General features: G+C 34.2%; 1 protein-coding gene across 1 annotated transcript in view; it reads left to right on the top strand.

The window, feature by feature from the left end:
* LOC124445194 (transmembrane protein KIAA1109-like) overlaps window positions 1–5,346 on the top strand; it is a 33,731-nt gene extending 28,385 nt beyond the window's left edge. Inside the window, 11 exon segments of the mRNA XM_046995902.1 lie at window positions 4–971; window positions 1,177–1,363; window positions 1,538–1,585; window positions 1,653–1,768; window positions 1,959–2,139; window positions 2,497–2,654; window positions 2,918–3,094; window positions 3,235–3,534; window positions 3,651–3,977; window positions 4,152–4,679; window positions 4,956–5,346. Coding sequence (XP_046851858.1) covers window positions 4–971; window positions 1,177–1,363; window positions 1,538–1,585; window positions 1,653–1,768; window positions 1,959–2,139; window positions 2,497–2,654; window positions 2,918–3,094; window positions 3,235–3,534; window positions 3,651–3,977; window positions 4,152–4,679; window positions 4,956–5,257 — 3,292 coding nt within the window. The 3' untranslated portion in view covers window positions 5,258–5,346.
* The last annotated feature ends 8,129 nt before the right edge of the window (window positions 5,347–13,475 follow it).

The following is a 13,475-nucleotide window of genomic DNA, read 5'->3' as shown; positions in this document are numbered from 1 at the left end:
TAGGACTAACCCTGTTCGTATTCATGATATTCTCAAGACTTCCAACAGCTCTGGTCATCGTAGTCGAAGTGGACCCGGTATAAAAAGACAAGACGGATATGCTGACAGCTCAGTCATATTGTTACCAGGTGTTGACGCTCGAGTACATTATTCTTCTGTTACTGATAGCTCTTCGCCTCAAGACTCTTCATTGTCATCTGTGAAGAAAGCACTTGATAAGCATGCATCATTGTACATCTCTGTTGTAGTTCAACCTTTTCCCGATGAAATGCTTTTACGTCCAGCTATTTTGGATTTCATCGATAAAGCAATAAATCCGATTGTTTCAGAATCAAATGATCTCGGGGAGGAACAGGTCGATTCTAAAAGCACGTATAGCGAAGTCGAACATACTACGAGTTCATTTGTATCTTCATCGGCTACGGAATACAGTTCTTTCCCTGTGGACATAGTTGTCGTTGTTCGTGTTCAACCATCCAGTATTCGTATCAGTTGTTTACCAACATCACGTATCGAATGTCTTATGACAATTCCTTCACTTGACATCGCATTCTCATCGAAGGCAAATCATAATAAATCACTGAATAGATCAAGTATTCCCGTTGATACAAAAATGAATGGATCATCTAGTGAAGGAGGTCGTTCTTACGATAGCGGTGGGATTATTTTTACAATGTGTTTATCCAGATTCTCACTTTCTATTTATCATCCTTATGGCAAGCAACATACAGTTGCATCGAAGACCGTGTCAGCACCCGAAGATTATGATCATTTTTCTCCAAAAGCCAAAATACGTATTACTCAACCTCAAACTATATCTGGCAAGAAAGATGCACTTAGTCTATGTTTGGAGTACATGAAGTTCAATTTATCTCGAAGACGTGTTGGTGACGTAATGAGCACGTGTCAGGATCAGCATGGATTACAAAGTGAGAGTCGAATGGATCCTTCCACAAAGGTTAAAGTTTCAGGTATTTGGCTCTTAAAATTATTTTTATTTGTCTTACAGGTGAGTAGCTAGCAATACAACACGACTTTACATTTTATTGCTGGTGTTGATTAAATGTTTATTTTTATAAGAGACTTGTCGTTTTTCTAAGCGATTTAATGGTTGAAAATTGAGGTTTTATACAATCCAACACTGGATACTTATATACTTTTCTTTCTCTATTTTAGGAATTTGTGATTTTGGCTCTGCAACATTTACATATGACATGCGAAGGTTGCAAGAAATTATGGATTTTCCAAAGTGCTGGTACAAACGTGGACTTGTAAGTCGACTGTTTCTGGGAAGAGAAGGAAAATATGCAACAAAATCTGGAGTGGCTACTCCGTCTACTGGCGTCAAGGATGTACAGTCTAGGTAAACAATGATGTTGAATTGTTGTCAATTGCGAAGTAAATTAGCTTTTTATTCTTTCAAATTTTAAATGATCTACGTAGAAATATACCTACTAGTCTTCATTATGAAAAGTGGATGTCTTCATTAGTGTTGGACCTTTTTTGCTGACATTAACTTGTTTGATTTTCCTTTCAGCCAATCAAAAGACAGCCTTGATGTGCCTACACCACGTCGTCGTGGTACGTCATGTAACAGCACATATGATGAAAAATTTGTACATTACACTTTTCTTGAAAATATTTTCTTTCAGGTCATCGACGAAACATGTCAACACCTTTACCTGGAATTTTACCATTTTTTTCATCCCGGGTTTGTTAGGAAATTTGCCAAAGAAAAATTCTTCATATCACAGAGTAGATGTTAAATGTGAGTTTTATGATCGGAAAATATATAGTTTTTCATAAATTTTTCACGTTTTCGTTATGAATATAGAAGTTTTTATATTTCACTTAAACTTAAGCACAGATATTAAACTTAATAGCAATTGTGTGTTTTTTTCAAAAATTATCAAATTCCTTGACCCACAAGTCACGTGGTTGATATGTCATCATTATAGCTGCTGCAATAACCAGTACACCTGATGGTCGTGACGTATTTGCATTTGATGAGATTGACGGTCCAGGTAAAAGTCAGTCATCACCAACTTTCGCTAAATGGGAGACTGTTGTTTTGCTGGCTGTGAGTCTTTCAAGGCTTGATATATCTACAAACATGGCAAATGTCATGGGTAAAACCAGGTAAATGTTTGTACATTTCCTTTTTTTTCCATTGAGTTGTATGAATTTCTCATAATTTTAAAGTTATCCTTAAATTTTTATTTTATACAATAAATGCAATAGAACACAATAGAATGCAATGCAACACAATGCAATGCAACGCAGTTGAGTTTAATATATTATCGCGTGTGCTAGTTTGTTTTTGAGGTACATTTCACAATGGGAGTTTTATGTAAATGTTTACTCATTACAGTTGTGTAAATTATATTAAATCATACTAATGTATGTAAATTATATTATGTCATACTAATGTTTAGTAGTAAATTATATGTTTACTTCATAGTGATTAATAATATGTAAATGTCATATTCATTACAGTTGGAGCACGAGCGACATACGGGCATCTGGGAATCTTCGTCTCACCAATTTTGGCGAACGAACACTACGGTCAAAGCTAAGTATTCGACAGTCCAGATGGGAATCACGTGGAGGCATTGCTGCAGGTCACGTTGAATTACAAGATATAACATCATATTGTACGTATATGTTATTATTCTTTCCATAAAACAACTCAACAATTGATTGCATTGATATTCTCTAATCAACACTTCTCTTTTGACAACATTTATAAAACGTTAAGTTTTCTATCTGCATTTTTCAAATCAAAATGTACAACTAACACAAAAACATCTATGGTATAAAAGTAATGGCAAAAATACCTTTGAACAACAATGCTTTTTTGCTGTTATCACTTTAATAGTTGATTCTTTAATTTTGAAATTTTTTTGTATAATTACAGTGAACGTGAATGAAAGTTTACGCTGCGAGTTGGAACATTTATGCAATCTGAGATTCCGTTACTGTGAAACAAGAATTGACTATATGGGAACATGCATCCTCATGGGAAATATGTCGTCATTTCGCATTGCTTTTAATGATGAATGGAAAACTAACCTCAGTAAATCATCTTCTACTGGTAAGAAATTTCCTAACAACAACATCTTCATTACTTAAGTATGCATTGTCCTCTCTAAAGAACATTGTCGCCTTTGTATAGATGAAACATTTTTAGTCAGGAACAAAAATGTTTTAACTTTGTACTTGTATATGATTTAGATGATTTGTTTAAAGATAGCACATGTGGCACAGAGAAAACAAAAGCAAGTGTTTTTCTTCATGGTACAATACATTGGAAGAATATGGGCTTAGCTATTTGTCGTTCAACTACCAGTGATTTTATCAAAATGGCGAACAAAATTATAACATTTTTTACCGAACAAGTCAGTAGCAGTACAAGGATGTTGTCCTGTGTTAACTATTATCCTCCGACCGATGGTGATGCAGTGTCTTCCTTATCTAATCCAATTGATAGGACAAAGTCTTCAAACAATAATGCAAATAAAGGGCATAAAGATGGTAAGTATAATTTTACCAATATTAATATGTCATGGAAAAATCAAAGTTACACGATATTGTTATATTTATTTATAAATCAATGATTGCAAAATTACCTCACATTTATTCATCCATAGGTTTAAAATATCAACATTGGAGTAAAGTTTTATGCAGAATACCTGGTTTCAAATCTGACGCTCTTCTCTCTCCATTGCCTCTTAAAGGAATAGTAGTTGGTGGAACATTACAAATATCATGTTGGGAAGTATTACTAGCTTGTTTTCATGGTTTAAACTTTCGGTCTCAAACCTGGGCATTATTTTCGATCACTGAACCTAGTGCCTCTTACTACACTAAAGTAGCTTCTGTCGAGAAAAGCTGTCAAGTGCATAGAGCCCGATCGTTACAGAAACTTGTCTTTCAACTTGGCTCTCGAGTGAAGAATATTGAACAACAAGAAACAAGTTGGTTTTATAAACATTATATTTTCTATACTGATAACTTTTCACTTTTTAAGTAAACGTATGAATTTGCTATTGAGCCGTATAAACATTATTTTACTCATTTCTTTCAGTATGTTTTACTCTCAATTATTATAAAGTTGTTTATTTTAAGGCATTTTCTTATTTTTCATTTAGCTCATATGGGAATGATATGTAAAGTTCAAAGAGGTCGTCGTAATCCACCATCAATGGGAAGTTCTGTATCGGAATGGTTGTTATACGTTTCATCTGTTGATGAGATATCTCAGACAACTTCTGGGGATATTTCGCCCCCTCCAACTCAACCACTTTTACCAAGGTTAAAATCTGAAAACGATGGATTCTCTGCTTTTCCTCGAAGACGCAACAAATCAATCAGCTCAGCCAACAAATTTGAGCATGAATCGGAAGCTATATTTGGTCTGCCCAGCTTTAAGGTTGATATGAGCACTGATCATGATCAGCCAATCAGAGTGTCCGTCTCATCAAATAATCACTCTGAAACTTGGTCTACGCATGCGCCAAGCAGTCCTCATATTGTCGAGTGCAGTTTGGATTCACATTTCTATGATAGTCTTTATGTGACCATGGATGTTGGATTGATATTTTACTTACATGAAATGATACAAGCTTACATGAAGGAGAATGAAAGTGCTCAAGCTCGCTCTTCTGTTGAACCAACTGGTATATTTTTATGTTTTTTGTAAAACATTGCTTAGAATGAGTTTTTAAGAATTTTTAACTCGTCGTAAGGATTATTTGTAAGAAAGAACAGCCGTAGATTATTGACTAGGCTACGTAGTTAACCAATCAGCTTTATGGAGTGAAAATTTTTAATGCTCTAAAGTAAGACTTCAAAAACTACTTCTCCAAAAAACATGTTCTTGAAAACTTTCATCAGTTCCATGCTTAAGTTTCTCTTTCGCATCGTTTTATTTATCTTGTTTTTGTCTTCTATAGCAACTGATGTACCAGGAAATGTTTCAACTAACGCTGAAAGCTCCACAACTCTGGATCAACGAAAGAAAATTCGCCAATTTCGATGTAAGTCGTGGAAACTTGAGCCCACAGTGCGCTTTCTCTCTTGGACAGGTATGCAAGGAGTGAATATTGACTGGGTTCTAGAGAAGTTGGGATTTAAACATGCGGATTTGACTATTCCTAAATGGGTTCAGCGAGGAGCTATGGATCCGATGGACAGATTTTTATCTGTTTTGCTGTACAGGTTGCTCCTGACTGTTAAGGACAATGACTTAAAATAGTATTCTTTGCAAGTCTTTTATTATTTTAAATTGAAATCATCTTGTTATGTATGATTATTAATTATTATTGTATTAGTAACTTTTGAGAAAATGTAAAATTTATTCATGTAATTTTCAATCTTTGTCCAAAATTTCTCTTTTAAGTATCTTATACCTCTTTTATTTATTGTAGTTATAGTTTATAGTTTAATAAAATAATAATTCTTGTGTACAGCACAAGAATCGTTTGTTGATTCTGTGGTTAATTCAAATTACGAATGATAAACAAATTGCACTATTCTTTCATCTCTAGCTTTGTTCCGAATGTGATGTCACTTTCTACCGTATTTATAAAGTTGGTATAGGTGCAGTACGTGGCTTAGTAGGATTAGATATGTCCTTTAGGCGTGTTTGGTAATATGTCCTAATTTTATGAAAATGTTAGTAAAAAATGACAATCATGCAGTGTAACTGTTCACTGTTGTCTTACAGTCAAACGACTCATACAAAGTAAACATAGACGAAATGATTGGGAGTTGGTGGGCATCTTCGACTAAGGTATCAAATGTGAGAAAAAATGAGTGAGTCTAATTATTCTCAAATTCAGTTTATCAAAATCATTTCTGCTCCTGGGAATTTGACAAAACATCTAACAGTGAAGTATGCAAAGTATTGCACTAGTAGGATTAGAATAGGGAACAAGTATTGTATGAAATTCAACAATAGATTTAATTTCTTAAGGTTTTGTTTGATTTCTAAAGTTTTTCAACACACCTTGTACAATGCTAAATATACAGGGATTATGAAAAGAAGAACCTAAGAATTCACCTATTGTGATAATTTCAATGACTATCACTTAACTAAACCCACGGGTGCATAAATATTATCAGCTGCCATCATATCTTTGTCACTAGCACAGAAACTCTTCTGCTCCTGGGAATTTGAAATAACCTCTAACAGCAAAAACGCACTGTAATTCACCAGTAGCATTAGCATAGTCATTAGATATTGAAATTTTACAATAAATTAATTTCTTTTTTTATAGATGCCCCTGTAAAAAATTCAAACCGTTTAACATTAGCTAAAGCATACAATAAGAAAATTAGATGCAATTTACAACCAATAGGCACCAAGTAAATGAAAGACACACCTAGGAACTGACCAATCAGAATGTCACACGTTTATGAAATTTGTCATATTTTAAGACTAACTCAGAGTGAACATGTGCCATTACAGTGTGATAGTCCGTACGTGCAAGATGAATGGTTATAGCGAAAGTCGAAATTATTGCTCGTTGAAAAATCTCTTTGAGTTCTTTAAAACGTAGTTCAGGTAAATGAGTTTTTATTGTCCGTTCAAAGAGAGTGTTCTTTGATTGATGTGCAAAATACGAACGGCACATGGATGTTCATTAATGCGAAATGCAATACGCGTTTCTGTAAAATTTTCCTTTTCGTAACTAATGCTTGTTTTATGCTTGATTTTAGACTTGAAAACTGTCTGTTGAACGGCAAATGGTCTACAAATGAGATAGAAAAACAACAGACAAATGTTGGTGATGATAGCAGACTCGTGTATCTGAAGAATGCGTTAATTGTTCAAGGCAGACACTTGCTGATCGTTTCATTAAGGCTGACCTACCGGCATAAAATGAACAAATTGTCCTTGCAGCTACAATAACTTTAGTTGAAAGTATACTCCTTTGCCAGACTGCTCTGCAAATGATTCAAATATAAAATGTAAGTATTGTATATTTACGTTTTTTATTGATAAAAGTAAATCGTGAACTGACACCAGCTTCAATTACTTTATTTAGAAACCCTCTGAACAGTCATCAAGAATGAACAATATACTTTAATGAAGAACCTCTGAACAATCATCAAGAATGAACAATATACTTAAATGAAGAACCTCTGAACAGTGATCAAGAATGAACAATATACTTCAATGAAGAACCTCTGAACAATGATCAAAAATGAACAACATACTTTAACGAATAACCTCTGAACAATGATCAAGAATGAACAACATACTTTGATGGAATTGAAAAACACGTGACTTCTAAGGTACTAAAGGCCATCTCCACAAAGAACGCAAACACTAAACACTATTCTTGAGCAATGCATCCATCAGCCTAACGCCGATTTCCATGGACAAGTCAATATTAATACCTTTACTAAAACATTTTTCGTGGGCATATTCCTGCTAAGATCACGACTGGTCAATCAATCGCAATGATGAATAAAGCCACGCCACTATCAAACGCCCAAATTTCAACATTATTTAATTGAAAATTGTTCGTAATAAAAACATGGAATTTCTTTGCATGAAAATATAAAACCTAAAAATCCTAATTTTCCGACTGACTGTCGATATTTCCGATTTAATGCCGTAGGCGACATGCACAGTTGCAAGAAATGGCCAATCTTGCTTCTGTACTTGCCGTCGTCGACATAAAAGCGGGAATGTTTGTCAGGTGGCCTGAGAATTGGATACGATGGTTTCACCATCAATGTTCTGAATTTTTGAAAAAAATTGTTTTGGGATTTTTTGTGGCTGTCCGTGCCCAGCATCCGATCATCTCAACTTCGTAATTGGCAAGGAGTCGTCGTCAATCGTAGTCATTCGTCTAACTTCCAAGGATTCGTCGAAAACCGTGAGTGTAATAATAATAAACCTTTTACTTAGTTAGGCCTGCTAACAGGTCAAATCTTTGATATAAATCGGGCAGTAGCCACAATAAATCCTGGTGCTCAGTATATTCCACATGAGGCTATTTTTTTTAATGCAGGAATGCAAATAAACATATTTAAAGAAATTTACATCTGCATTTTCAAAAATAGGCTTGATTAAGAGGTGATAAAAGTGTTCTTTCGATTGAAATAATCCAATTGTGTTTTTCCGTGCTGCTTTAATTATTTTTAAAATTTATATATTTGTAAGCTTGAAGTTGTACCAACTATTTTAAGTTTGTGACTGACATGCAATTGTGTTTGTTCTCTATAATTTTCTACGAAAACCTCTGTGTGAATATACTGCTTTAAGGAGCTACGCATGTTCGCAGCGCTTGTTGCCTCGCAGAAGGATAGACAGGACCATAGCTTAGAATCGGAAATGCAAGTGAAGTTTGGCCAAAGGAAGGCAACTTCAACTTGGGGTTAGTGGGTACAAATGGTACCTTAGCGTAGAGGATGCAAACGGCATCTGTAAGAAGACCTTAGAAGACTGGATCAAGCGAGCAAGACCAAGGAAAGATGGATTTGGTGGAAAGAACAATATCTCTCCCCTAGTACGGTAAATGCATGCAGTCGTTGTAGTTGGCCAATTTCATGAACGGCTTTCTACAGTGACTATTAAGGCACTCTTGCATGGATCCCCTATAATGCATGAGTAGTTCAACCCACCCCGGTTGGAGGTCACCCGTAGGTGCAACATGCACTAGGTTAGGTTAAGTTAAGGGCATGATGGGTTACCTCCTTCAAGGGGCATTCCTTTTCAGGGCGGAATTCCGGTGTCATGCGCAGGTAGGAAGCTTAGATAGCTTAGGCGTGCGCTTTAGCGGGTAGTTGCGACGCACAGATAACGATTGTGGGGTTTAGTACCTTTAAAGGATGAATCCCACTATCAAGAGAAATGAGTGAATTTTTAATGCTTGGAAGAAAACTTCCAATCTTGTCACTCATTCCTAAATCGACAAATAGATACTCAAAAGAGTATTTAATTTGTTAGGACATTTACAGTTTAGGGCGGCGTGGCAATTACTGTAAATGTGTAAAAAGGACATGTTGTTTTCTGGTAAAGAAAACTTTATTCCTGGGAATTTCAATGCTGCAAGCCACAGCGAAAGCATGCATAAAAATAAATTAGTACACCAGGTCTAAGTATGTGGAATGTCTTCATAATAACCTCAAAGAAAACACGGTTTTAATAAAATTACATTGTTTTTGCTTTTTTATATAATGGTTACTATGAAGACAAACCGCAGACGTTGTCACATATTTCATTTTAAAGTTACTTGAAGGTTTCCATGTTCACCAGTCGCGTTTCTTTGAAAGTCAACTATGTGATAATTGTCAAACTAAAACATAATTTAAATCTAACGCTGCCGGTTGTTTGGTTAAACTATCACCATTCTCTTGGTAAACCAAACTTAACGTGTGCTTCTTCAAGTGATTTCTAAAAACATTGAATTTCGTCTGACTGTACAAAACTATCTTGAAGTACTGTAATCTAATCCATGTCATACAGTCAGCGCTTGCTCTAATTTTAGGCGTTAGTGGCACCGGGCGCGCAAAGCACTGAATCAAACGGTGCGAAATAGGGACGCTTAGGTGGCGCCTAGGTGCGACTGATTCCGATGTGGATTTGATAAGCAAAGCACACGTTTTAAGAAATTCCCATCAAATATACAATTTTCTCGTGCAAAGAAGAAAATTGTCCAGTTCGGTGATCGGTGTACGTTGAAATGGCGAATTATATGTGCGTTAAAATGGCGAATTATATGTGCGTTAAAATGGCGAATTATATGTGCGTTAAAATGGCGAATTATATGTGCGTTAAAATGGCGAATTATATGTGCGTTAAAATGGCGAATTATATGTGCGTTAAAATGGCGAATTATATGTGCGTTAAAATGGCGAATTATATGTGCGTTAAAATGGCGAATTACTTTCGAAACTGTAGTATATCTTTAAAAAGACTAAAAAAATTTTGGACTTGCGTTTTGAAAACGTTTGACGGCTTCTTTTATTTTTTTTGCGTTTTGCATCGTTTCAAAGTTATGTAAAGTTTATTTATTATATACATGGGTCCCCCCCCAGGGCGCGGAACTTCGGCTAAAATCCCTAGCGGTTTTTTCCTGTTCAGTATTCTCCATGTTCTCGGGCCTTTGTGTTCGGTTTTCGTTTATACTGTTCAGGTTTTTCCATTAGGGATTTTTTATTTCGGTTAAGTCTCCAAAAAAACAGTGACCTTTGAGTGGGACTAAACTTGTACCACTTCATGTCATATACGACAATGGCACCTAAAGAAATACAATTTGAAGGTTAGCTAAGCGAGCCTAAGATCTATCAGCAAAAATATACAGCCATCTTCAAATTATGAAAGAATGTTTTATGCAGTGCGTTGTTTGAAATTAAATGAAGATATGATCTTCCAAGTGCAAAGTGCGAAGATCATATCTTCATTTACATCTTCAATTTTGTTAAAAAACCAGCGTCATGTTTAAGCTTTTCTAATTTTTGAACAGTTCGGGTAATTTTAGTTAAACTATATTGCATATTTATTTGAATATCACATGATGTAAATAAGAAAGTTCTATTACCGTGTATTTGGGGTCTCAAAGTTGGACATTTTAGCATTTTGACATTGAACCGGCAGTATAAAAAGGCTGGTAATTGTTGTTTGTGACGTTAAATAGTGAAGTGCAATGCGACGAAAGCATTCATGTTTTGAACGACATTGTGAAGCTCTTTATCTGGTTTTTACTACTTCGCTCGTGCAATCAGTTACCAAAGATCAAATTTTGGAACTGTAAAATATCCATAATATGTTCATAGCCCAAATTTTCTGAACTATTTAAAAAACAGCGAAATTTTGGTATTTTCAGAGTGGTACAATTTAGTCTTTGGGTCCGATTCCCAATTCACTGTTATTATAAAACAAGTATATATAACAATTAGCAATTCATTATAAATGAAAGAGATTGAATGTTTTTCATGGAAATAAATTGCATCTTTATTCTTTTCTATGTTACAGAGTTGAACACCTCAATATGTTCACTGGTGTAATATAGGAAAGCTATTTAGTATATGTTATTTTATTTCTAAAGATGTCTTACACATAAGACATATTTTTTGTGTCAAAAAATTCGTCGCGTTTCTTTGGTGTGGTGTTAGCGTTAGTGTTCGTACTAAATATTCCCATGTGAAATGCAAATTTTCTTGTTTCAACATGAGCAGTGTGAAAAATATATCAAATATCATAAGAAAATATAAATCCTAAAATGTCTTATAGTATTAAAGTCATTCTTTAATAATTTCAGCAAATCTGTACGTATAAAGCTGATAACTTTGTCTCTTATAAGGTCTATCATATTCATATTGTTATGGTTGCAAATAAAATTGACAATTTTACTTTGGCGTGTCGAAGCTGATGTAGAATATTTTAAGCCCTATGGTGATTTGAGAATGCTTTTAAAAATACTACTTGATTGAATAGCAAAATAAAGAATATTAATTACAAATTGTGATTGAGTACCTTTTAAACCAATCTCTGATTTGATTAGCAACACTGTCTGCTTTACATCTTAAAAGAGTGTGTGCTGTTTTTAGTGTTAGTGACTGTATTAGTCTTAGTGAGAGTGTTAGATATGTTGTTATAATGATGGTAATAGTTTTGGTGTTTGTGTTAATCTTTATGGTAATGTTAGTCGTAGTGCTTGTGTTAGTATCAGTGTTAATTCTAAGTAATGTGCGTCTTTGTATCAGTGTTCGTGCTAGTTTTCATCTTACGATAATGTTTTACTGGTGAAAATGTCTTAGCATTATAACTGCTAGTATCACTTTGAACAACATCAGCATTAAGACATTTTCACCAGTAAAACATTATCGTAAGATGAAAACTAGCGTCATTGTTAGTGCTGCCTGTGCTAGTTTAATGGTTAGTGTTAGTGTGGTGATAGTCGTGGTGCTATTGTTAATCTTTGTGTATGGTGTTGGTGCTAGTTTTGGTTTTGGTGGTGGTCTTTCTGTAAGTCTTGGTGCTCTTCTCACAGTTTATTGATTTTACAGTTTATTTTGACGACAATGAGTAGGGAAGAGTATATTGATGATTTTACTGGTTACTTTATGACAATGAGGGGGTTAGAGAAAAGTATACCCTCTCCTCTCTTTTCCTTTCTTTGGTTCTCCATGCCTCTTCTCTTTTCGTTGTCTGTCATTTCTTATTAACTTTTGTGTTTGCCTGTTCTCTACGCTGCCTTCTCCTCGATTGTCCTTTATTTTTTGCCTCTTCTTTCCTCTTCCCTGTTCTCTCTCGCCTCCTCTTCTCTTCACTCTTCCATAGGTTTTGTTGTATCAATAGATTTTTATTACATAGGTTGGAACACCAGTGTAGCACTGTTGCGTTTATGTACTAAAATGAAGTTTTATGTGCAAGGATCGTCGTTTGTCACAGATAAATAACTATTTTATGTATTTGGAGCAGAAAATTGAATACTGTTGAATTTTGCTTGGAAGAAAAGAAATGGATAAGAAAAGTAAATGATTAACAAAGAAGAAGCTATCGAAATCAAACTATAACAATGGATAAAAGAGAGATTGGTGATTTAAAAGTTTATGAATTTATTTCAACAATGGAAGATGAGAGGAGCAAGGAAATTTCCACAAAATGTTAAAATTTGCTGCATATATTAACACCGTATAAGTAGGAAATCCATCCTTTCTTGATCTTTTGGAACTGAGGAAATAGAGATTTTTTGATATATAGTATTAATTTGATGTGAAAATAACATATTCTTTTCTTATCTACCTTTATGTCCACATCTTTGTCTACTCTTTGTCTAAATTCTTTTCTGCCATTGTGTCTATTTTTCTATCCTTTTTTTCTGCCGTTTTTTACATAGACGCGTATTTTTAGTTAAAAGCATTCGAATTGGGTGACATTTTTAAATATAGCGACTATTTTTGTGACAATGGTGTCTTTTTAAATTTTTGTACAAAAAGATTATAATTCAAAACAATTTGTAAAAATGCATGAATTATAGACTTTTTGAAAAATGTATAAATTTGTAAAAGTGCCTGATACATAGTCTGTATGAAAAAATGTGAAATTTGTGACAATGCATGAATTATAGCCTTTGTAAGAAAAAATGTGACATTTGTGACAATGCATGAATTATAGTCTTTGTAAGAAAAATGTGAAATTTGTGAGAATGCATGAATCATAGCCTTTGTATGAAAAAATTTAAAAATTTGTGACAATGCATGAACTATAGTCTTTGTAAGAAAAAATGTGAAAATTTGTGAGAATGCATGATTTATAGTCTTTGCATGAAAAAATGTGAAATTTGTGACAATGCATGAATTATAGTCTTTGTAAGAAAAAATGTGAAAATTTGTGACAATGCATGAATTATAGTCTTTGTAAGAAAAAATGTGAAAATTTGTGACAATGCATGAATTATAGTCTTTGCATGAAAAAATGTGAAATTTGTGACAATGCTTGAATTATAGTCTTT

The sequence above is a fragment of the Xenia sp. Carnegie-2017 genome, unplaced genomic scaffold (assembly GCF_021976095.1).
Source record: "Xenia sp. Carnegie-2017 unplaced genomic scaffold, XeniaSp_v1 HiC_scaffold_22, whole genome shotgun sequence".
In the NCBI taxonomy this organism is placed as follows: Eukaryota; Metazoa; Cnidaria; class Anthozoa; order Malacalcyonacea; family Xeniidae; genus Xenia; species Xenia sp. Carnegie-2017.
The sequence above is the reverse complement of the archived record's forward strand: the minus strand, read 5'-3'. Positions and strand labels throughout refer to the sequence as shown.